The sequence below is a fragment of the Octopus bimaculoides genome, chromosome 15 (genome assembly GCF_046866305.1).
Source record: "Octopus bimaculoides isolate indiv1 chromosome 15, ASM4686630v1, whole genome shotgun sequence".
Lineage (NCBI taxonomy): Eukaryota > Metazoa > Mollusca > Cephalopoda > Octopoda > Octopodidae > Octopus > Octopus bimaculoides.
This window is the reverse complement of record NC_142942.1, coordinates 33,426,055-33,452,407: the sequence shown is the minus strand read 5'-3', so window position 1 is coordinate 33,452,407 and position 26,353 is coordinate 33,426,055. Positions and strand designations below refer to the sequence as shown.

The 26,353-nt window shown below is 36.2% G+C and overlaps 2 protein-coding genes across 3 annotated transcripts in view; one reads left to right on the top strand and one right to left on the bottom strand.

Annotated features, from left to right (window-relative positions):
• LOC106878219 (stomatin-like protein stl-1) overlaps positions 1-7,126 on the bottom strand; it is a 36,985-nt gene extending 29,859 nt beyond the window's left edge. Inside the window, exon 1 of the mRNA XM_014927370.3 lies at positions 7,011-7,126. Coding sequence (XP_014782856.1) covers positions 7,011-7,064 — 54 coding nt within the window. The 5' untranslated portion in view covers positions 7,065-7,126. The remainder of the gene's footprint in view (positions 1-7,010) is intronic.
• Positions 7,127-14,664: 7,538 nt separating this feature from the next.
• The window catches only part of LOC106878217 (NBAS subunit of NRZ tethering complex), a 132,460-nt gene continuing 120,771 nt past the window's right edge, over positions 14,665-26,353 (top strand). Inside the window, exons 1-7 of one of the 2 annotated variants that reach the window (XM_014927365.3) lie at positions 14,665-14,763; positions 19,849-19,912; positions 20,285-20,327; positions 21,494-21,574; positions 22,778-22,825; positions 24,301-24,478; positions 25,193-25,290. In XM_014927365.3, the coding sequence (XP_014782851.2) occupies positions 14,674-14,763; positions 19,849-19,912; positions 20,285-20,327; positions 21,494-21,574; positions 22,778-22,825; positions 24,301-24,478; positions 25,193-25,290 (602 nt within the window). In that variant the 5' untranslated portion in view covers positions 14,665-14,673. The remainder of the gene's footprint in view (positions 14,764-19,848; positions 19,913-20,284; positions 20,328-21,493; positions 21,575-22,777; positions 22,826-24,300; positions 24,479-25,192; positions 25,291-26,353) is intronic. The other variant, XM_089363670.1, reaches the window with a different exon arrangement.

Below are 26,353 nucleotides of genomic sequence, written 5' to 3'. Positions count from 1 at the left end.
AAATACACTTTTTGTTTCATTAATTTTGAGAATTATGAAAAATTATCAAGCTAAGTGAATCATGGTCATTGCCAATGGTGGTGACATGTAAAAAAATTACCCAGTATACTCTGTAAAGTGGTTGGTGTTAAGAAGGGCATCCAGCCATGGAAACCAAGCCAAAACAGACGACTGGAACTGGGTGCAGCTTTTTGGCTTACCAGTTCCAGTCAAACCATCTAACCTATGTCAGCATGGAAAACATGTTAAATGATGATGAAGAAGTAGCTTCATTATGAAGTCCTTACATAAAATGACTGAAATTTATAATCCATATATGAAACTTTAATAGTCTGTTTTGTACAATAGAACAAGTTTTGGTGGGTTGGTATTAAAAGGGTCAAAGAATTTAGATACAAAGTCTCCAACAATTTTCAGCTGCAACAAGTACTGAACCATGCATGTGGTTGTCAGCATCAGTTGACAAAACAGGGAACAATCATGATTTTGGGCAGTAGTACCTCAACATGTATAAATCTAGACTCTTTCAAAATAAAGTCTTCACAGAACTACAGTTGTTTCCACATCCACCCTATGATGCAGCTACTAAATCAATACTAAATGACTATTGAAAAACACAGAACAGACAACTTTACACATTACAAATCTTAAATCTTTATGCCAAATTAAAATAACTATCATCATCATTATCATTTTGATGTCCACTTTTCCATGCATGCATGAGTTGAACAGAGTTTATTGAGGCAGATTTTCTATGACCGGATGCTTTTGTCAATCTTCATCGGAAATGAGCGACACTGCATGTATGACAGTGAGACTCATTCATAACTATTACATGATATCAAGACAAGAAGGAAACCTGCATCTATATATTCTTTTACTTTTACTTGTTTCAGTCATTTGACTGCAGCCATGCTAGAGCACCACTTTAAAGGGCTTTAGTTGAAGAAATTGACCCCAGGATTTATTCTCTGTTAATTCTAGTACTTATTCCATCGGTATATTTTGTTGAACTGCTAAGTTACAGGGACATAGACACACCAACATTGGTTGTCAAGTGATGGTGGGGGGACAAACCCACACAAAGACATAAATATATATATATATATATATATATATATATATATATATATATGTGTGTGTGTGTGTGTGTGTGTGTGTGTGTGGAGGCGCAATGGCGCAGTGGTTAGGGCAGCAGACTCGCGGTCATAGGATCATGGTTTCGATTTCTAGACCGGGCGTTGTGAGTGTTTATTCAGCAAAAACACCTAAAGCTCCACGAGGCTCCGGCAGGGGTGGTGGTGAACCCTGCTGTACTCATTCACCACAACTTTCTCTCACTCTTTCTTCCTGTTTCTGTTGTATCTGTATTTCAAAGGGCCAACCTTGTCACACTATGTCACGCTGAATATCCCCGAGAACTACGTTAAGGGTACACGTGTCTGTGGAGTGCTCAACTACTCGCACATTAATTTCACGAGCAGGCTGTTCCGTTGATCAGATCAACTGGAACAATCGATGTAAGCGACGGAGTGCCAACAACAATATATATATATATACACACACACGACGGGCTCCCTTCAGTTTCTGTCAACCAAATCCACTTGCAAGGCTTTAATTGGCCCGAAGCTATAGCAGAAGACACTTGCCCACAGTGCAACACAGTAGGACTAAACCCAGATTCATGTGGTTGGGAAGGAAGCTTCTTATCATACAGCCACGCCTAATATGAATTAGAAGTAGCACTAGAGTTGTAAACATTATCAACCACACATAAAGTATGTATTTTGCTAAAATGCAGCCTACTGGTGAACAAAGAAAGCACATACACTGTGTTGTTGATTTTATATATATATATATATAGGCCATTTTCAGGTGAGGTAATGTGACAGACACACAAATTATGAAATATTTAAGCTGTAAATCTTGAACATTTATAAGAATTGTATTGATTCATTTTTCACAAAGTTTAGGTATTCATGTAAGTATTAAAAAAAAATAATTTCCATCTAGAATGTATATTGAATTTTTTGAAGAGGATCCAAAGTATGCCATACATGAGCCTGCCATTTCACAAAATACAGTGAATACTGCAAGGCAATTTGTCTGTCACCACTGATTCTGCCAATCTGCTACCTTAACCCTTTAGCATTTCTGGCTCAAATATTCTATCTGCTTTATGTTCATTGGTCAGATCCAGCCTTTTCAACCTACCTTACAATGTCATTCTAAAAATAAACAATCACAACATCAAAAATCTTAAAGCAACAAGATAATGCACAACTAATTCAAAACAATGAAATTAAATAAGCATTACATTCGACAAAGTCATCTGAACACTAGAGGGTTAACATTATTATTAATATTGAATGTGTAATGACCAAATGAAAAAGATATTAAGTTCTTCCACACATTCTTTTCTACTCTAGGCAGAATTTTTGGGGAGGAGACCGGTCAATTAGATCAACCCCAGTACACAACTGGTACTTAATTTATCGACCCCGAAAAGATGAAAGGCAAAATCAACCTCGAAGGAATTTGAACTCAGAATGTAAAAACAGACGAAATTCCACTAAGCATTTCACCTGGCATGCTAACGTTTCTGCCAGCTCGCTGCCTTAGTTCTTCCACACATTAAGTAGATATGGTGTGTTTATTGGCAAAAAACACTTAATTTCCCTTACATACATGTAAGCAAGGTTTTGTCCATTTGTAGTTACTTCATTTCACAAAGGCTGATAACATTTATTGCAGTTTTAACACAAGTGTCACACAATCTGCCTTCTGAGGAAAATCAGCTTTGTTGCCAATAGCAGTATTAGTGCCCTGAATTTTCTCCAACCTGTTCTTCATATTTTTAAAGCAACCATCTAACCACCTCACTTACTATTTCTAGTGTGCTCATAGCATGTACTGTTCCTATGCATCTATCACATACAAAGCTTATGTTCTCTGATAGTCTGCCAGTGATTCCACAACACCTGTATATCCAAGCTTACACAGGGTACAGCTTATGGAGTTCATACATATATCTTTCCTGTATATCAAAGAAGGCCACTTCCCCGATGATGCCAGGATCCTGTCTTCTTTCTTATAAAAACTTTAATCTTTGCTAAATTTATCTTAAAACCCCTTAATTTTTGGTTTAGTTTCCTAACCTGATTTTCTTCTCTAATTCCTCTGTAGATTTAACTATAAAAACTAGATCATTGGCAAATAGGTGTTAATATGAACAGTCAGTCTTAACTTCACTGTTGATGCCCGTAGGACTATGATGAATAGGAGAGGACTGAATCTTAATGAACTCTTACTTGCATGCTAAGTTCATCACTAAAATTCCTAATTCACTTCACTGATTGCATCTAAGTACAAAGCTTGTACAACCCTCTCAGGCCATTCATCTACACCTAGTGTCTTCAGTGACCTCCAAATTACTGAATGTGGTACTCTGTCAAACACCTTCTCTAGGTCTACTCTGTCAGGAATCAGATGTGCTACAACTTTCCTTGTGACCTTCATAACCTGATCTAGTATCACCTTTGCCTTTGAAGTCGTTAATGATGATATTGCTACACCAGTCATTGAGTATGACACAACTATCAAGGTAATAATCACATATCCTACTTCACCAGACATTTTGAACATCTCTGCAATTATCCCCAATGGACATGTGGCTTTCCTTGATTACTTTGTCTGCCCTGCTGCTGTCAACTTGAGCAGGAAGTAGCCCTTCTTAATTCTATGTGTTCTCCACATTCAGCAGCCTCTTATAAAAGCATTTCCATGCCACTTCCTTGTGTTCAACATCAATGACAAGTATGCCTTCATCATTTTGAGTTCTCTTCTCACCAATGACATTTCAATTTTCTCTCACAGTCACAATCCTAAATACTTCACATCTCTGCAGGATATGTACAAACCTCTTCCTTACTACGTTACCTTTAGCCATTTGCACCTGTAACTTAGTAACTCTTCTAGCCATCAGGTAATGCTCATCTCTTAACCTTTACTGCTTCATCAACTGTATCATTCCAACACCACATGGCATTCAGGTTTGGCTGGGACTTTGCTCCAGCCACATGTGATCTGTAACTCTAAGGAGGTTATTTCATGGGATTCACAGGAGTTTCCACTTGTCATCTATACTACAAGTTTCTAAATCTTCCTCCTTTCACCCATATGCATGAATTAGAATTTCTTTAAATCTGTTCTCAACTGCAGGATCTTTTAGTTTCCATATTTTGGTATAAAGTCACCTGCTCCTCTTTATCCAGCCATAGAAACCATGTCAAAGCTGATACGGGAACTCGACACAACCCTGTGGCTCGCTGGATCCTCCAAGCCGTCTAACCCATGCCAACGTGGAAAACAGACGTTAAATCATGATGATTATTTTCCTTCTCCATGTCGGCTTTCGTTTCTATCTGCCTTGCTGACTCTGAAGCCAACTAGCCACTAATCTATGTTGCGTAGTGCATCCTTCATCCGGAAATGTGTTGGTATTTAACCCTTCTGTCCCGTTTGCTAGTGAGGATGTAATCTCTGTGTCAGACTGGGAGGCGGTGGGGGAAGTTAGCTGGTTTCCTAAAGTGTCTGTTGCAAATTGTTTGACCAGTAATTTCTACATAACAATTGAATATTTGGCGTAAGGAAAGGGCATTAAACCAGTAAAACCAGTTAGCCCTCCGAAGGGCCGTCCAACATACAGACAGAAATATATTTAAACAAAAGCATTTCATGCCTGTGTAAGAAGGAAAAAAGAAAAAAAAAAAAGAATAGGAGAGTGGGATCCAAAATTATCAAGAGATTTCGGCTAAATGGAAACTACATTATCAGCATAAATTAGTAGTAGTAACATGACATCATTCATTGAACTTGTCGCAGTCAATCAGAAGGACAATACAAAAATATATAAAATATTCGTTATGATTTTGGCAATGCTGTGTGAAAATGTTACCAGATTCGTCCAATCTACTTTCGTACGTAAAAAGATATCTAATTATAAGGGATCAAACAACTGCAAGTATATCAACACGTGATTTCTCCTCGATGTCAGTGTTAGTTTTCTTTGAACTACACGAACAGAAACACATCACTTCGTAACCAGTGGATTTTGTTATTAAAATGTTGAATAAAATTCTTAATACGAAAATTAGTTAATTTTTTGATTTCTTCATTAATATCAAAGCTTATATAAGTGTAACATCGAGTCATTATTTCGGCTCACCAATATTTTCATTTATATCTTACACAAGCATGGACTCAGAGATTTAAAAAAATAGAAAAGGAAAACGAGTTTGACATGAGTGCCTTTCTCAAGGGCATTAGCGATGTGAGAAATGAAAAGGCTACACAAGGAATTGAAACTGAATTATCGGCACGGTCAGCTGCATTACACGCCTACAGTACTCGCTTAATATTGTCAATAACTTTATCTTACATAACACACACACACATAGTAAGGCAAAGAAAGATTAAGCCAAATTGGTGGTGGTGGTGGTGGTAGTTGCTTGAAGCTATAGCTACTAACGATAGCTTGGTCCGCAAATGTAGAACATTCATTAGTTATTAACAAAAATCAAAACATAATGCTAATAAAATGTATTCCTTAATTTGTTATAAATCCAAGTTTTAGAAGAGTGAGATCGGGATTTGTGAAATGATTGAAGAGGAACAGCTTCAACTAGAAATTTTCTCATCGAGGATTTACTGTTGCACTACAACAAGCGATAATAATTTCTAACACAAGTACAATGCTAGAAATATTAACGGGTAGAAAGAATAATCGATTATATCGATCCAGTACATGGGGCATAACTACAGGGTTTTACCCCCAAAAAATTGTCCCCCACCCCCATTCCAAAACACTTTCACCGGAAATTTTTGTATATTCGGATTCTACATAGTAAATACTATATGAATAGAAAATTTCATTAAAAAATATTCATTTTTCTGAAAGTTACGACCTCCCAAAGTCTGGGGGGTAAAACCCTGTAGTTATGCTGTACATGGTACTTATTTTATCGACCTCAGCGGGATAAAAGCAATGTTTCTAATATTGGAACAAAGCCTGAAATTTAAGGAGAGCGATCCTAGTACTTTATTCGACCTCAGAAAGATGAAAGCAAAGATGAAAGGCAAAGTTGACCTCAGTAAGGTTTAAACTCAGACTGTAAGAAGCTGGTACAAATACTGCATAGCATTCTGCTCGACGCTCTAACGTTTTTGTTGGAACTCAATTTGTTCGATTTATGAAAAATTGAAGAAATGAGATGATGCAACATTCAGAGAATTAGGAACGTTAAAATGAAATGAACAAGTATTTCGGCAGTTTATGCTGTAACGATATATTTATACCACGAGTAGAATATTTTCTTTGATGACAACACGAATTAAAATGTATACAACTAAACCCAGTCCAATTAATTAACATGATTGTCCTTAAATCGACATCCCTAACTCTCGAATTCTAGACTTTCTCTAACAGCTTTTCCAAGTTAAATATTCAATGTTAACATGATGTGCAAACGAAGTCTTAGAAACTCGATATGCTAGAAACGACAGCCAAGTTACACCCCCACCGTTTCAAAAAAAGACATTGGATAATGTCTTCTAGATATTATTGTATTAAAAAGGGGCAATCATGGTTGTTATACATTTTATAGAACTGCTTGATCAGAGCTGTCCTGAGGTAAAACAACCAATAATAATAGTAAATCTTTCAATGGCCAATTCGATAGATTAAAATAAGACTAGATAAAACAGCTGGAAATATTGATGTGAAAAAGAGAAAGAATAATAAATGAGTGAAGAGTAATTGTTCATAATTAATTATATAGACAATTTAATAAATGATTAGGTTTTAGTTTGAAATAAACTAACGAAACAACTTTAAACGAAGGAAGCAACGTGTTGCCGAGTGCCGGTAAAACTAAAACTCTATAAAAAAAAAAGGAAAGGAAAATCTGAAAGTATAGGAAAAGAAAGAGAAGAAATAAAGTAATACTGACTCCGTAGCGTTTAGACAGCAAATACTGAGGCCGTAAAATCTTCAGCAAACTCATTTTTGATTTCGCGCAAGAAAATTAAACCGCACTCCACAAACGTTCAGTTACAACCTTCATGTAACGGAAGTTGGAGCAATTACTCCAGTTGCGCGTCATGTGACTGAGACTTCCGTTTTCCCAAACCGGGTTTCAGTATATTTAACAATAAAATATGAAGACTTAATATATGTGATGAATATATAAATACGGACATCGATATTATTGTGATAATAATAAAAGTGGAAATATTGACATCGGATGTGTCGAACAGTCTCTCTCTCTCTCTCTCTCTTTCTCTCCTTTTTTTTTTATCAAGAATTTCATCAGATTCCTGTTAACTACGGCGATTACAATTTTGAATTAAAAAAACCCTGCATTCTTAATTTTCAGTTCCTCCGCCCCGCCTCCCAATTTTTCGTTTTTAACTTTTTTTCAAAAAAAAAAAAAAAATTGGTGTAGTGGTGGAGATTCTACGCTTGAAATTACAGAGATTCTGAGAATTAAACTGAAAAGTTTTTTTTAATTTTTTAATTTTTTTTTACCAAATTTCAGTTTTTTAATGTCGATTGCTTACGATCATTTTCTACTTTCATTTTGAGGTCTTAAACCGAAAAAATTCCTTAATACCTTTCGTATTCCAACTCGAACACTATTCATTTAATTAAAATTTAATCACGAGAAAAAAGACGATGCACTCGCCCTCAACACTTGCGATCTGTATCAGGTTGGCGAATATGCTAATATATGTAACTGGGTAGGACGGCAAGCTGGCAGAATCGTTAGCACGCTGTGCGAAATGCTTGGCGTTATTTCGTTTGCCGTAACGTTCTGAGTTCAAATTCCGTCGAGGTCAACTTTCATCCTTTCGGGGTCGATTAAATAAGTACCATTTACGCACTGAGGTCGATGTAATCGACTTAATCCCTGTGTGTTTAGCCCCCTGTGGGCAATAAAGAGAGAAATATATGTACTGGGTATCGTTAGCACACCGGACAAAATGTTTAGCGTCATTTCGTCGTTTTTACGTTCAGAGTTCAAATTTTGTTGAGGTCGACTTTACCTTTCATCCTTTCGGGGTCGGTAAAATAAGTACCAGTTGAGTACTATGGTTGATGTAATCGACTTTCCCCTTCCCCCGAAATTGCTGGTCTTGTGCCAAAATATGAAAGCAATAAATGGAGTGGGTTTGAAATTTAAAACAAGTAGGAAAGTAAACCTGAATAGATAACCTGTCTTATATTTCATACACAAAATTAAGTTTCAGCATCGAACTAATAATGGATAACAGATTACCAAAGACGACAGAGTACACGGAACACGGATAAATTCTCATCCTCATTCTATTTGAAGAGAATCGGAGAGATAATTAGTATGGTAAAATAATTTGATACATTTCAAGGTATAGCTCCACAAGTGTGCTCCCACCCCTCGACTTTGTTGTCACATAACGTCCAGAAACATGGATATTTTCTATGAAATTTACGACAAATACACTCCAGATGATGTAGATTCCGATTATATTGGAATTTGTTGTGAAAAACAAAAAAAAAAAAAAATCGTGATTGGGTGAGGAATTTCTGAAAATTCACATGAGTTAGGTTTGTTTCCTCATAACTTTCTGAAGATTTGGTATTTTTCAACGAAATTTTATATAGATACCTTTCAGAGAGTGTAGATTACGATCATATCAGAATTTAATATGACACACATCACACATATATACAAAATGAAACTGGAAATTTGGAACAAAAATGGATGTATTAGTATATGTGTGTGTGTGTACGTGCTCACCAATTTTTCCCCCACATTAATACTAATACAATCGTAGATATTTGTAGAAAATTTCATTAAAAAATACCCATTTTACGAAAGTTATGAGGTAACAAAGCCGAATCGTGTGGATTTTCCGAAACTCCTCACACCACTCTCGGAAAAAAAATTCAACGCAAATTCCAATATAATCGGAATCTACACCACCTGAAGTGTATTTGTAAAGAATTTCATTGAAAAATATCCACTTTTTCTGGAATTTATGAGGCAACAAAGTCAGATGGGCACATATGTGGATGTATGCCCAATTCAAATTGTATGAAACCTCACTAACGGTTTCTTGATCTCAAATGGAGTGAGGGCAAATACAAAAGATACCGCCACAAATGTGAGTCAGGTACCAAATCCCAAGAAATCGATGGATGTGATATCTAAGGGATAGTCCATGTTCTTTCCATTTCTATTCCGAGCTATACCGAATCTCTCGAATAATTTGAGAGAGAAGCTTCCATCTAGCTCGAACTATTGACTAATTTAAGACCAATCTTTATCCCCAAATAATAACAAGAAGTCGATCACATTATTTCCTGTTGGACTTGGCCCACTCTCATCAATCATCTTGACGATGACATCTTGTGGTCGGCTGGAGTTGATTTTTGAATGTTTCACACAGTTCAAGAACAAATTTATTTGAGAGTATTCTCCCCTTTATACGTCTGCTAGGTCTCCTTAAGCTTACTGATTATATCTACTCTTAACAGTTGGGTGTGATTGGAGGCGACCGTCTCTCTTCGGAACTCAAGCCTTTAGTTCGGGGGCGGGGGTGTGAAGCAATTGAGTATGCCACGAGGATATTCGTGAGCACTATTTGTGAGGTCCCCAGGGCAGTTCTCAAACTTGATTTTTAAAAATGTTTAAAATTCAACCAGTCGCGATATCTTCCTCAGCTCACTGAAAGTAGGGTGCTCAAAGGCTTTACCATTTTACTGGTAGGCTTAATAGGAGCCCTTTCATATCTCACTTAGCGATCAATGCATTCTTTATGCCTGGGGAGTCTACCAAAACGATCCCTTTGTTGTCTGCAATGTGTGCACTGAGCGTCGATAAGATATATGCGAAGAAAATAACAACACTAAAATTTGAGTTTACAAATATTTTATTAACCTGCACCGTTTATATTTATAAGTATACATCCCAATAAATTAATGGAACAGATTTCAATGAACATAACAGCAAGGAAAAGTGTTGTATACTGTGCGAAGGTTTTCACCAATAACAACAATGTTGTATACTGTTCGAAGGTTTTCACCAATAACAACAATGACACGAAGTGCTGAGACTTTACCCAGAACTCCTTTAAATCCAGATGTGGAAGCTACGTTTCATTTTCCAGGCTGAGATTCGAAACCACGTCTAAGAATTCCTACTCGCACGATCCACCACTGGCCGAACAGGTGCGAACGAAATTCTCTGGCTGTGTCACGGAAAGTTCAACTGGACAACAGGTGGCCTTAATAAGTACAAGCTACTCCTATGGTATATCCATCCTACTAGCTAGGATGACCATTATAAATACGGTTTCCTTGGACACACGCCAGAGAGCCAGATAGCAAACAGTTAGCCACATAGCCAAAGATGAACAAGCAGTGACCGGCGACACAAGACGGTAGCTGTTGTAGACACGAACAAGACGAGATAGAAAAACGATACAAGACCAAATGACAAACGCACACAGACACAAAATATGAGTGTACTATCTTGTGCCATTAACATTCCCTTTCCTCCGTTTATATTTCATATACTCGAAGTAGTTGATGTAGCGGTAGATTTGTTCATATTTCAAATCAAGCTTTCTCTATCCAACTCGTAAATGCAACTTTTAACTAAATAATTGTGAAAATTGCATTCCTCTTATTCTTCATTTGTTTTCCTCTTATGTCAGTCCAACACGCCTACTTTCATTTGCTACTCCCGACGACGTACATTGAACCATCAACAACATTACATTTCGCTACTCCTTCCGCTACACAGATATAATAAACATACACATACTTTTAGATATGAAGATAAAAGAGCAACAACAACATTATTGAAACACAATTGGTGTTCAAAAGATAAAGGTATTACCGACAACAAAACTGACTGCTCAGTTATTGAATATGTTTCTGATTATATCAATGGTTACAAGTACCCGCTTTACATATTCCAGAAATTCTGTATCCTAGCATTGCCTTTAACCTGTTAGATCCTAAATTGATGTATTTTTGTTGTGCCCTTACCAAAGGAAATTTATTGTACGATCCTTCAAATTATCCACCAGATAATGTTGTACATTTTTTTAAATACAAAATAAATACAGAGTCTGTCACACTATGGGTTTATAATATTAACTACCAAGCCATCAATGCCCAGCTTTCATCAAACATTTTAAATTGGCATACTGCACGTTCCAGCTTAGTTTCGAACCAACACGTTCAAGTTTCCGAGCTCAAGACCACGGCTTAACATATATACTGCCATAAAAAGCAAGAATAATTGTGTCACCATCAAAGGCATAAATGCCTTCGCAAACATGGATCAACTAATCAAGTTGGCTGGTGTGAAATCTAGTGAGCTGAAATCATCTCACCAAATAGTCTGGTCGAACCTTCTAGAACATCGTTGAGTTATAAAAGCTGACGAACTGATTCCTATCCAGAGTCATTTTAGAGCCATGTCGCTTTGTCTCGTGAGATGGTCTTTCACGCTCTTTTACTATTCTTTACTCAGCATGCTTCTGTCATGTTCAGCAAAAGGTACCAACCTTGGTTTGTTATGCCAAATCATGCACACTTTACCTACATGTAGTTCTCACGCTTTCTACTTTTCTTACCTTCAATAACTATGAACTGCTTTTATATAATTATCCAGTATATTGTATTACAGAAGACTTTGACTGTTCCATTCGTTAGAAGCTGAATATTGTTCCTTTAAATCAAATATTTATGCATATGTAAAAGCAAACGTTCCGGGTCAATAAAAATATATGAACACTAAAATATAAGCGTGCTCATTCTCGCCTTTACATGCAGTCTACCTATTATCATGTACTACCGACGATTAATCAATGACTAAGATCCACTAAACTGTTGGTGGTCAAGCAGATTTAACAATTTTATTCTTAATTCCTTGGAATCTTTTACATGAGGTAAAGTTTACATTGTAACAAACATTACTAAAAATGTGGCCCATTTGGTAGATATTATCAAAACGAGTATACCTAAACCTGGTCATTCAATGCTTTAACAATTCAGTGAATATCATTAATTCTGCTATCGCCGCACTCAGCATTGGAAACTCCGATGGTCCAGTAACAGGAAAAGCATATAAAACATATTTGTTGGTAACTGTTCTTATTAGGTGATCATAGTCCATGTTTCAGCAAATTATTGTTCTGGTGCATTTGTAGCTGATGGCATGATTAATGGAAAATTCCATTTATAGTTATAGTTTATTTATAAGTTATAAATCGAGGTGCGTGGGTAATGCAAAGCAGATGTTTTCCTGATTAGCCGGTAGCTATGTTTTTCCGAGCTCAAATTAAAAAGATCACCTCTCACTAAGCACGAACATAGAATTTTTACCTCAATATAACAGTTTATGCAAAGTAACAATTGTAACGTCAATCCGTAAATAAACACGTTAATAAAATCTAAATATTGGGATTAATTTTATTTGGGAACATCAGGCAACCAAACCAAATAATCCAGTTCTTAGCTAACTAACACCACTCTGCAATTATTAATATATACAACTGACGAAGTTGCAATTTATGAAGATAGAATTATCATAAGTTCTCTCCATCAGATGGTCCGTGCAAGTGTTTCTAGTGTCTACACGACATTAATTCGGTTTTGTAGTTTATTACTTTAATGAAGAAGTTGCTCAAGATTGCGTTCTTGAAATAATAATATGTAATTAACCCACCACATCAATGCAAAGTAATACAAATATAAAGGAGTTAAATGCCTTTTTGAAGATAAAAATGTTTTCTCTTACATTTTGGATGTATAAGAAAATACATCCACTTCACCGATATTATATTTTATCGACCTCAAAAGGTTAAAGGAATTTAAATTTAGGGCGTAAAGGACAGTAACAAAATGTTGAAAAGGTAATTTACACAACGATTTGATAATTTCTGCCAAACCACCTGTTGAATCACTGTCTGTATACTAATGGTAATTATAATTATCGAACCAAAGATCCTTCAAACCGTCTAATCCATATCAGCATGGAAAACAGATTTTAAATGACGATGGTTGTTTTCATTCTCCCTCTCGGCTTTCGTTTCAGTGTCTGCCTAGCTTACCCTAGAGCCAAATAGCTTCTAATCTATGTTGCGTAGTGTATTCTTTATCAGGAAAGGTTTTGGTATTTAGCTCTTCTGTCCCCTGGCGCGATTTAACGTTAAATTTTTGCCATATTTATTGTTTGTAGCGCAGGTATCCCCAGTCTAGTGAAGGGGTTACTAGTATGGTGAGTTCACTATCTTCGTAGCTAATGTGTAGCTATAGCCCAATGGAGTGTTCACACGTCGGCGGTGGCAGCTTGTCGACAACTATGTCTGTGTGTTCATTCAATAGTAATTGGTATACAGAGACAGACGTCCGGACTTCGTATACCAACCACCGGTATACGGAGATAGACGGACAAAATTCAACTTGTTCAATAGCAAGGTTAATTCACAGTAGTGGGTTACATACAACGTTAGTGTCTTGTATAGGAATTTTGTAAAGAAGTTGTGTTTTATAGAGATATCTATAGTGTGAATGAATGCGTGAAGACATTAGATGTACTTTGTGTATATAGAAAGAGACTTGATAGAAGTGTGTCTAGAAAAGATGAGAGATGACAGCATTGAGTTTGATCGATCCTGCCGGCGCAAATGGAAGAATTGTTCTTGTGTGCCAGCGCAAACGTGATAGAACCGAACTACCAGCCAGGAGCCCTTAGAGAAACGAAATAAAGGAACTCAATTAAACATGTCCGCAGCTACGTTATATAAGTGACAAACGGACGTAGTAGATGGAGCCTGTTCGGCCAATCATAGCTTTCTGATTGGTGAGAGAGAGAGAGATGGCGAATTGGAATTAGATCCCTAAAATTAACCCTAATTTGTATGACAACTTATTGATCAAAATGATTTGGGATTAAGAAAATTGGTGGAGATTTTGGCATAAAACTGTCAATAATCTCTTCTCGTGGATTCTCTTCAATTATCTTTATCATTTTGAAATATGTTAACTCATTGCTCAACGGTTCTACAAGATATATTGGTTTCAAATTTTAGTATAGGGCCCAGCAATTTTGGGGTAAGGGCAAATCGATTACATCGACACCAGTACCCAACCGGTACTTATTTTATCGAATTCGACACGATGAAAGGCAAAGTCAACCTCGGCAGAATTTGAACTTAGAACGTAAAGACGAACGAAATACGGCTAAGCATTTGCCCGGCGTGCTCACGATTCTGCCAGCTCACCGCCTTCATGAGTTCTACAAGACATTAAAATGGCAATGAGAAACCTATGACAGGGTTGCTTTGCCGAATCTTCCAATAGTTGCTTTCAAGTCTGAATATAAAATCCTTATTTATAGTTTATATGTTGATCCATAAATTAGTGTGAGATAACTCATTACTTTCTAACAAATATTAATTGTAAGTATGTGAAGACATCTACAATTGAAAGAAGAAAGTTTTGATGGTTTATTAAGAAGTGTATCAAGCCAACGAATCAAATTGAATCAACGAATAGTTTGCTTTTAGAGAGGTGAAGGCCTGAGCAAAGTAGCCAAGGCGAAGGACGTAGTTAAAATGGCGCCTGCGGAGGACGAGTCGAATGAAGAAAACATTCTCTACAATCTCACTGTACATGCCGAATGGAAAGTGGATGCAGAACCATTTGTAAATATTTATTTTAACGTATACTTTTGTTTTAGTATTAATTTTTCATTTCACTTGAATACTGATGGATATTTTTTGTTGTATATAAGCTTCAAAGTGTTGCTTCTACGTGTCTGCTTTGGTTAAGTTGGCAGGTTTTTTTTTATAAGCCATCATTTTCGTATCTTTGTAGTTTGTCTTAATTGTGTTTTTGTCACTACTTCTAACAGAACTGTTTGATTTTTTTTTGTTTATTCATCAATATTTTTGTTTTCAAGTACTCCTCGTTGTCAATCGGACGCGTGTTAATTGCTGAGTTAAGTGTTTCTTAATCACGTCTCTTATTCGACATGACACAACAGTAAATTAACTTCTTAAAATCATGCATTATTTTGATTCTTAAAAATAAATGTTCCAACGAATTTCCTGGTAATTCGGAATATGATGATTAAAAATTGCCATCTATGTATATTATTTTTATAGAAACCTATTGAATATAACCTTTAAGATATATAGTAATTCACTAAATATATATATCTATATATTGAATTTGGTTTTTAAGTATTCCTTTTCCCCCATTACAATAAGAACGTTTATTTTACCATGCTTGCATAGTATTTTATGGAACGTTGAGATCTTCGAAAACGTATAGTGTCAAAAAGCTAAAGTTATAAATATGTGTATATATTGTTCCTTCTAAATATTACTTTTAGCTACGTTTCTGTGTAAATTAAGGGAAATTGTTGGTTTTAATATAGACCCTCTATATTCCCGAAGTAGTGTTTATGTGAAGTATTTATTTTGTTGCATTGCTCTTCTTAAACTACAGATACATTTCCTCTTATTACCACCATCGTAACTAATTTAAACCTTATTTCATAACTTTAGTTTTAAATGCTGGCTTCACACAATACAATAAACATCTCATATTCACGTTGTTTACATATGTATTTGCCTAATTATTATTATTATTATTATTATTAACGAACAACAACAGTAACCGTTCCTGACAGACATTTACAACAACTGATTAATGAGTATGTGTGGCAATCATGCTTTTCTCAAGGGCATTAGGGACTCTAATGAGGCGCCCGCGACCCAGTGGTGATTCATTAATAATAATAAGGAATCTCGAGCAGCTAGAAATGACAGCCAAATACCCTTCGAACCACACCCTATCGCCTTTGAAGAGGAAGGACACATTGAGTTTTATATACCCCTAAAAAAAAGACTAATGGGACGTCTTTGATCATAAGTCTACTGATCCGCGTTCAATTAGGACTAAACATTAGCAAAAATTCTGCTGGACGAGCCAACCAAGGAACCTCTACTTGGTTGCTTGATCTAGTAGAAATAGTAGCTAGGTCTATCTCAGATAACCCCATTTCATCTTAAAAAGAAAGATGTATTGGACAATATTGTCATGGTTATAACAAAAAGCTGGTCTATGATTGTTGTGATTCACCCCAAGAGCTGACTTGGGACTAAATTTTATTAAACTAAGCATAAAAACAGTTTTGTAGAATTTGTATATTTGACTCGGTATCTCACTGCTACTAATTTCATCGACTCTAGGAGAATGAAAAGTAAGATTGACTTAGTATAATTTCAACATGAACTGTGAGGCACAGCTAAACATATGGTTCCTTTTGCTGTAGTGTCTACTTTCACAATACAAACTTTTGGGTAATTTGTTTGGCGCCGTGGAAGTTTTTGAGTTTTTTTTTCTTTCTTGTCAAGCAGGATATTGTGCTGTGGTTAGTTTGTTTAGTTTAGGGGATTTTTTTCATTCGACCGAGTACAGGCATCAGTTTGTTTAGGATTTTTTTTTTTTTTTTTGTATTCAGACTGGCTAATTCCAGGAAGGTTTGGTTGCTATTTCCAAAAGTTAAGCAATCGGAAAGAGGTTCCTTGGTGAAGTAAAATAATAGAAATTGTTCAATTATTATTTCTTACGAGTTCAAATACCAGAATAATAATTTTTTATGAGGTAGACAAAGAAGTAATCGCGGCTTAGATTTAGCAAAATTTTAGCCAAAGCTGACCTCATAATTTTTGCAGAATTCTGCGAATTGGCTCTTTTACTTTGAGATAAGAATCCTTTGCTTTTGAAAGTGTATCATATTTTAACCTTTGCTCTGGTACCTCATCATTAATTCACTATATTTTAGTTTACCGTATATATTCCAGTTTTTAGGTGCAGAATACTTTGATGATGATTGACAGTAACTTTCTTATTGTGGCTAGTGACTTTAATGGTTATGTTGGGCAGCACTCTGACTTGATGATCTACAACACTAACTTCTGGAAACCAACCAGGCACCTGATCATCTATCAATTTAATGTGCATATAAACCAGATTGACCATTAGAAGACAGGATACACAAATGCTTAGAAATGCACGCAAAATTTTTCCCAGGCAAGGAATGTACTACCCAGCATAGGTTAATGGTTAGTGACTTCAAAATTAGAGCTAGAAGGATTAAGAGAAACAAACCAGTCTGGAAAAGAAAGGCATGGAAACTCATAGACCTTGCAAATAGTAAGACATTTAAAGATATTTTAACTGAAGCTTTTGTTGAAAAGAAGGTGTTAAAGATATATAACATAGAGGACAAGTAGAAGGTCTTGTGGGAGCTACAGACCACATAGGAGGTGGTTTCAAAAAGTTCCAGGGCTAGTTATGTTTAATAAAAAATAATTCATTGAACTAAGTTTTAACGTCATCTCCTTCAAAATAATTACCTTGTGCAGCAATACACTGGTCCAGCTTTTGAAATTTGGCCTGGAAGTTTTCTATGAGTGAGTTTAAAACATTCTGCAATTTGCTCTGGATCTCAATAGCTGTGTTAAAATGGCGACCTTTGAGCTGCAGTTTCATCTTGGGGAAGAGATGGAAGTCCACTGCTAAATTTGGCAAATAGGGCAGATGCGGAAGCGATACTATGTTGTTTTTAGGGAGAAACTCATGAGTGGGGAGAGCTGAGTGACAGGGTACATTGTCGTTGTGAAGAATCCAGTTCTTTGAGCTCCATAGATCTGGTCATTTTGCTGAATGTCCTCTCTCAAATGCTTCAAAACGTTGCAGTAGAACTCTCAATTGACAGTCTGGCCCCAGAGGATGAATTCTTGATGCACAATACCACATTTCCAGGGGTGATGCTCACAGCAAGTCTTCCAGATTGCTCATTGTCTTCCAGGGATGTTCTTCTTTTGAAGCACCTGTACCACTCAAAAACATTGTGTATGAGCCATTACCTCGTCACTGTAAGCTTGCCGAAGTATGCTCAGTATCTCTGTAGCAAAATTTCATGTTGGCTTTTTGTTCCTGTCCATGACAAACTTGCAGACTACTGCATACACATTATAACAAAAACACAAATTTCACAACTTGCAAAGTAAACACAGCAATGTCACTCGGCACACTGCCTCATGAAGGTCACTGCTAGCTCTCACTGTGCACTCAACCGTGTGCTGCTATCTGTCTGGGAACTTTTTGATAGCACCTATGTGGCTGGTGCAAAGTTCCAGCTGGAAGAAGGTGATGTGGTAGAACAGTGAAATAGACAGAACTATAAAAGTGAAAAGGCAGGCCTGGAAGGATTGAAAGAATGCAGGTAGCAGAGAAGTATACCAGACAGCAAAAAGGGAAGCTAAGTGACAGGTTTACATAGTAAATGGATAAGTAGAAAGGAAGAAATTTGCCAATGTTTTCCAGCATGAGGAGCAAATGCTTCAGATTGCAAGACAGTGTATCAGAGAAATGAATGTGTGGATAGATAATGGTACACTTTCACTTTCTGTTTCTGAAAAGAAAGAAGCATGGAAATACTTCAATGGAAGGCTGTTAACCATGGAGAATATCTGAGAGAAACAGGATCTTCCCAATGTGGACCCAACAGAGAGACCAACTATCCTAGTCAACAGCAGTATAATATATAAGGCAATTAAGGATATGAAAACAGGAAAGCCCCTGGTCCATTAGGGATTACTGCTGAAATTCTTAAAATATGTAGTGGAGTGGAATATGGCTTAGTCAATGTATAGTTAACCTTTTAGCATTTAAACTGACCAGATCTGGCCTAAATATTCTACCTTTTTTTATGTTCAGATTGAACAGATCCATCCAGTATCTTAGCATTGCTAATAGCAGCATTGTAAAACTTCAGCAGACAACTACTCCCATATCTGGGATGGTGTGGCTGATACTCACATGGACATCCTAGACTATCGTTTACTCATTTCAGTCATTAGACTGTGGCCATGTTGGAGCATAGCCTTGAAGAATTTTTAGTTGAATGAATGGACCTGATGGAAAGTGGACGTTAAATGATGATGAGGATGATGATATACTTACACCACAAAAGTGGATGAAACTGTATCAATATTTAAGAATCTCTATTAACTTTAGGTATCTGTACTGATAGCAGTTATAAAATGACAGCTAATATCACTTGTTAGATTTCCAGCGCACCAAATACATGGGTGAAACAAATTGAAGAAGACCTGAAGTTGCAGTACCTTGACCTTGAGCATGCTAAGGTCAATGCCATGGATCAGAAAGCATGGAATAACATCATCACCAGAGTCCATTATCCAGCAGCACCCACAGTAGCATATTGGTTGAAAGGACAGCCTCCACCTGTGGTCACCAGCTAGGGATCAATCAAACAATATCAAAGATCAATTATATTTCCATTATAGGAAAGTGGTTATACACCATTAGGTGTATACCCGCTTTCCTATATTAAATTCAAAAAGAAACAACGTAACGCTGACTCTGAACTATCAACACAACAATATTTATTTATGTAGGAAATAGGCATGGTTGCTGAGACGTTGGAATGCTGGAGAGAAAGCTTGACCCGTCCATGCTCATGGCCGGCTGACCGAGAAAGAGAATGAATATCGGCGCCAAACTTGGATATTGATGACTACGCATGCGAACGAGACAAGGCGTTACTACACCATGTATATTTTTTAAGCCAAATATTCTCCACTCTTTCCTTCTCATACTAACTGCTTCTGCTAATGATAATCAAAATATGATGATGTTTTACTTGATTAATCATTACAATATTTATACTAAAACCTTTTTTTTTCCAGTATCGTCCACAGAAAGACAGCAAAGAGCTTTCGATATGGAACAAACTCACCTCTGCATCACAGAGTAAGTTTTTTTTTCCTTTTTCAATTTCTGTTTTTGCTTATTTACTTTTTAAAGCTGTGTTTGTATTTAAAAAAAATAAATGGATCAAATCACTTAAAGTGGAGGGAAGTTGTGGAAGGTAGAGACCCAGGAGGGCATGGAACAACTGCCGATCTCAAAATGAAGGAGATGACAGAGGACTGAGATATGTTGTGCTTTGTTGCAGAAGGGATTGTTCTATACCTATATTCTCTCCTCTATCAGAGGTGTAATGGCTTAACATATTCAATGGTTTAAATATTAGATCCCTGATTGAAATGTCTTCAACTGAATTTATTGAGAATCAACTATAAACATTGACCACATTAAATTCAACTTTTTCTTTTTTTGAAGGAAGTATATGGAATATTTTGAAAAATATTGGAATACCTTTTAAGTAAGTATGAGAAATATATTGAAATGTTTTATGCATTTTTATTTTATTTTATATTTTCACATTGGTGCAGGCATGGCTGTTGGGAAGTTTACTTCTCAATCACATGGTTTCAGGTTTAATCACACTATGTGGCACTTTGGGTTGGCCAAAGGCTTATGAGTGGATTTGGTAGATGGAAACTGACTGAAACAAGTCCATTGTGTGTGTATATATGTATGTCCCATGCATACCAGCGTTGAACAAGGATGTTAACTGATGATGATGTGAATATGTATGTGAGTTTGAGTCTTGTTTGTGTCTCCTTGTCTTGACATTGTGTGATTGTTGTAAATGAATGTCATTCATTTCTGATCATCATCTTTTAATGTCTGCTCTCCATGCTGGCATGGGTTGGACAGTTTGACATGGAGCTGGCTAACAAGAAGCTGTCTGGACTCCAACTGTCTGTTGTGGCATGGTTTCTATGACTGGATGTCCTTTCTAATGCCAACCACTTAATAGAATGTGCTGGGTGCTTTTTACGTGTCACTGTCATGGGTGCATTTACACAGGTGTATTAATGCAGCTCTGGCACGGGTGCTTTTTTAAGTGGCACCAGCACCTGAAAGGACAAGCTTGTATGTGTTTGATATTCTGCCGAAATGTGTATGGCCACGAGGAAATATTACCTTGCTTGAAAACAAGTGAGACTTTAAAACATCTGCCTCAATAAACTCCATCTGACCCATACAAGCATAGAAAAGTGGACATTAAAATGATGATATATATTTTAATAAATCAGATAATTACTCTTTATCTAACTGAAATCATGATTTATCTTCACCTTTGTTTCTTTCATTATTCTTTCTTACATTAAAAAGTGACAAGCTGGCAGAATTGTTAGCATGTTGAGCAAAATGCTTAGCAGCATTTCGTCTGTCTTTACGTTTTGTGTTCAAATTCCACCGACTTTGCCTTTCATCCTTTCAGGGTCAATAAAATAAATACCAGTTGAGCACTGGAGTTGATGTAATTGACTTACCTACCTCCCCAGAAATTACTGGCCTTGTGTCAAAATTTGAAGCCCATATTCTTCACAATATTTTAAATACATTATTTATATATTTTATACTCTGATTAAAATCATTTGTCTTAGTTTTTATTCTTTTCATTTTGCTCCATTACAGATCTGGCTTGCCATGTTCCCTTCCTGCTGGATTAGTCCAAATTGTCAATAGTCAGTTGGCTTGGAATATTGCTGTTGGAAAGTGAGTAATCCAGTGACTTGTTTTGTTACTATTTGATTCATTTGTAACACTACATCCTTCAAAATTTCCATGCTTCCTGAAATCTGCCAACAGTACAACTGATGGCTTTTTTATTTTTGTTTTTTAGTTGTAGTGCATCTGAGCACTGTAAACAACAATTTCCTTCATTGTGTCATATATATATGCTCACAATTTGTAAAATAATACTTTGGTCATTTCTGGTTGCGCGGAGACACACAAACACAGTCTCATACAGGTACGTGTGTGTACACGCACACAAAAAAACACACAGTCTCATACAGTTACGTATATACACACAATCTAATACAGTTATGTGTACACACACAAACACACTTAAACACACAGTCTCATACAGTTATGTGTACACACACAAACACACTTAAACACACAGTCTCATACAGTTACATGCATGCAAACATACACACACAATCAGCATTATATTCATTTATTTTTATTATTGGAATACTAATGTCGAGGGACGAGGAGGGTATACTGAGTGGCTAAAGCAGACTGACATTGTCAGTCTCCTTAGGGATGAAAAGGTGGGTATATTGAGTGAGTAAAACAGACTGACATGTGTCAGTCCCACAAAACCGATTATATTTATATAGACAACACAAACACAGCGGTGCATCAGCATGGCCGCAGCTCTAAGCTGAAACTATAAACAACAACTTTGCAATTTGATAGCTTTTAATGTGACACCTGTTAAACACAAATTATTTCTATTTAATGAAAATTTAATAAAATCTAATTATTAGTAAGTGAAATTATGTTAAATACAACTAAATTGCAAACCTTTTTTCCCTGGCCATATCGGTAATTCTGAAAACTTTTGGGTGTGAATTTTACATGAGTAGAAGCTTTTTTAACAATTTTTATCCTGAAAATCACCTGCATAAATTACACAGGTGCGCAAATTACATGGATTTTTATGGTATATGTATGTATATCTTTTTTTTTGTTTTTCTACACCTGAACTGTTTCCGTTATAGTTACAACTTTTTTTATATTATAATTTTTTGAGGTATTAAATATCTTGTTTAAATCTAAAGATTAACCAATTTTGCTCTTTAACAATATTGACAACATTCTAATTGACTGCATTAGGAGTTATTTCCCCTTGTGGGTCTGTAACGTATTGTGTACATAACGTGAAATTTTGCTTATTTCTTTTTGCAGATTTGGTCAGTTAGTTGCCATATTACAAGACCAGTTTGTAGAAATAAGGTGAGTTTGCATTCTGACTTCTGTAGGAAATCAAGCTAATTGTTTGATATATAGTGCATATTTTATCTTTTGATGATTGAAAGTTCAATTTAAAACCTGGAGCTTTTTCTTTATAGCTTTATATGGCAGGGATGAATGTATATCAATCAGTTGGGATGAGTACTTTCTGATACATGCTGAAAAGGAGAGTGGAAAGAGGGATGGTGATGTTGAGATTTCGTATTTGGGTGCAGTGTGGAATGGGAAGCAAAGTGCTTAGGGAATGAGCAGTTTTGTTTGGAAAAAATACATTTTTGTATCGTCATCATCATCATTTAACGTCTGTTTTTCATGTTAGTGGGTTGGATGGCTTGACAGGAACTCGTGAAGCCAGGGGCTGCACCCACCAGGTTCCATAGTTTGTTTTGGCTTGATTTCTATGGCTTGCTGTCCTTCTTAACTCTAACCACTCCACAGAGTGTACTGGGTGCTTTTTATATGGCACCATCACAGGTACTTTTTAAGTTGTGCCAGCATCAGTGCTTTTTATGTGGAACTAGCACCCACACCAGTACATTTTACATGGCACCTTTGTTTTAGGATCTGAATTCTGTTGTGGTGGGTGGGTCTTCTCAAGCCCAGCAATGTGCCACATGCCTCTGTCTTCTGGCATCTGATATGTAGTGATGAGGCAGTGTTGAATTGATTTTATGAGAGCAGGTTGAATTTAGATGAGAAGAATATAATGTTTTTGTTGTTTAGCCAGCTCTGATCAAAGAGACCTATCATCAAAGGCATTCCACATATGACCATTCTGTCTTCTGGTCCCATAAATGATGTTCCTTCTTTTATATCGGACACAAGTGTGTATTGGTCTATATTGGCTGATCTGTTTCACAGTAGGGCACGATTTGAGCGAGATTTTGCTGCTGTTTATTGCAAGTCAAGTGACTACATAGAAACTCCTTCATTGGTTTAACAAATATAATGTTTGGAGTGTTGTTGGATTAGGCTGGGGTATAAAGTCAGAGAGGTGATTTGTCAATGTAAGATGTTGAGATTGGTTAATATACTAATAACTGTTGACTGAGATGTATAAGTTGATTGGGAAAAGCAAACAAGTCGTGGGTGGTGAAATTTTCTGAGAGGAGGAGGAGAGTTGAAGATGAAGTTTGCATGTAACATGAGATGCGGTCAAACAACAGGCAATGAGTGGGTAATTTAGACTACAATAAACAACAGATGATAATAAAGCTGTTAATAAGTGAGATTGTTTGCTGGACCAGCTAGAGGTCTTTGTTTCTAACATTTAAAATTTGGGAAGAGAGTGAGAGGAAAATAGATTCTGTATAAGCATAGTATAGTAATATTTTGAATAATAGTGGGTAAAATAACAATGAAAATCCAATGGCCTTCATAATGCCAAACTTAAAATGTAAAATAAATATAGGTTTATGTATTTCACTAATGAGTCTGTTCTGAAAAATTATTTGTAGATCTTCTCATGATGATTACAACAATATAATTGGAAGATCTTGTGTCATGCCTGACACTTGTCCTCAGTGGCGCCAGATTGCTTGGAGTAGTGATGGTGCATTGCTTGCCATTTCTCACAGTAAAGGCATTATTGAAATATTCGATATGTGTGGAAATCCTTTGTTTAGTATCCCGTCTGTAAGTTTTACTGATTTCATATTATTTATTTTCTATTTCTTTTGTGTATCTGTGAAATATTTTCCTTATAATTTGATCTTACCAGTTTTATAATTCTTTACTAAATGCTAACACCTGTTTCAATTTTTACATGTGACTGTTCCATTTTCAGCAGTTAATACCATTTTTGTAAAATAATTTGAATGTTTTCATTAAGGAAACAACATTAGCTAGGCTATTTTTGTTTAGTTTTTTTCTGAAAATTATTATACATTTATTTCTCAATTCCATTAACATCTCTTTCATCGTTCCATATCCTTCTTAAACTGCATCTTCCCCCACCACACAGCTCATTCCTTTTTTTCTATTTAATTTATTTAACAACCTAGATGTAGCTGCCTTTCATTGTCTCACTTCCATGACTCCCATCTCTACCACCTACCCACCCACTCCTAATACTCTGTTTCTCCAATCATACTTGTACTTGGTTTCATTTCATCCTCTCACCTTAGTTTTCTCTCTGTCATCACCTCCACTTCTGTGTGTGTGTGCGCGTGCGCGCATGCACAAACACACACATGCACAGTAGAGTTTATTATATAATTTTCAACCTCCTAGTTAAAATTTTCATACTTTTAGTTGGTTATGCTCTCAACTTTTTTCAGTAAATCAAAACAAAACACATGCATATCTGTTTAATATATATTCAATGCATTGACCTCTGATTTCACACAGGCTACTGAAACATCTTCCAGTAATGTTGGAGTTCCTACAGATTTGACACATAGTATTGCAGGACTTGTGTTTTTAGAGAACACCAAAGTGAAAGATGGGTATGTTGAGTCAGATTTTAAATTTCGTTAGAGAAACTATCTCAAAAGAATGTTTCATATAATATCATTTGTTTCATATAATATCATGGTAGCATGGGGTTGGCTGGGAAGTTATTTGAGGCAGGATTTGGCAACAGAATGAGTCAGATGCTTATCTTGTTGTCTACTCTTGCCTGTTTTTCCCAAGCGAGAGATGTCTTAGTCCTACAGGTCTTTGAAAGGGTAGTGCAACTGGTTGTAATGTCAACATCACCAACACTTCAGTTCAAGGGTTCTCAACTGGGGTCCATATTGACCCCAAGATTCATATAAGATATTTTTGGGTCCACAGATGCAATATAGTGAATTGGAGGTCCATGGTAATTTTTCAAGGGCCATCAAAAAAATTGTGCTTCAGAACAGTAAAGTTTATGTGCAATAAATTGGTTATACTTCTACAATACACAAAATATTTTAACAATTTTTATACAAGTCCTAATAATATTTAATCATAAAAATACAATAAGATTTTTTTAGCATTGAGTGGCTATGGGGTTCCACCAGAGTAAAATAGGGATCAAAGGGGTCCATAGGTAAAAAAATTGGTTGAGACCCCTGAGTTAAATGGTGAAACATGGAAATGAACAGTCATGCACCCACACAAACACGCACATACATACAATGAGTTTCTTGCTGTTTCCATCTGCCAAATTCCCTCATAAGGCATTATTTGCTTCCATTGTGCAGCATACAAAGTGCCATGCAACAGGACTGAACCCAAAACTATGTCATTGCAAACCAGTTCTTAACCACACACAATATCAAGTATGCTAGTGCTCACTTTATGAGGGTAAGTCAAAAATTACAGGCACTCTTGTTTCTGTAATTTACTAAAACAAAAGCGGGCATTGAACCGTTACATCAGTTTTCAACATAGTCTCCTTACATTTTGATGCACTTCTTCCAGTGGTCTACAAGTTTGCTTATTCCATTGGAGAAGAAGGTTTTCAACTGGTCACACGGCCATTTATACACCACATCCTGCGCTTCTTCATAGTAAATCAACAGCCTTGTAAAAGATGTT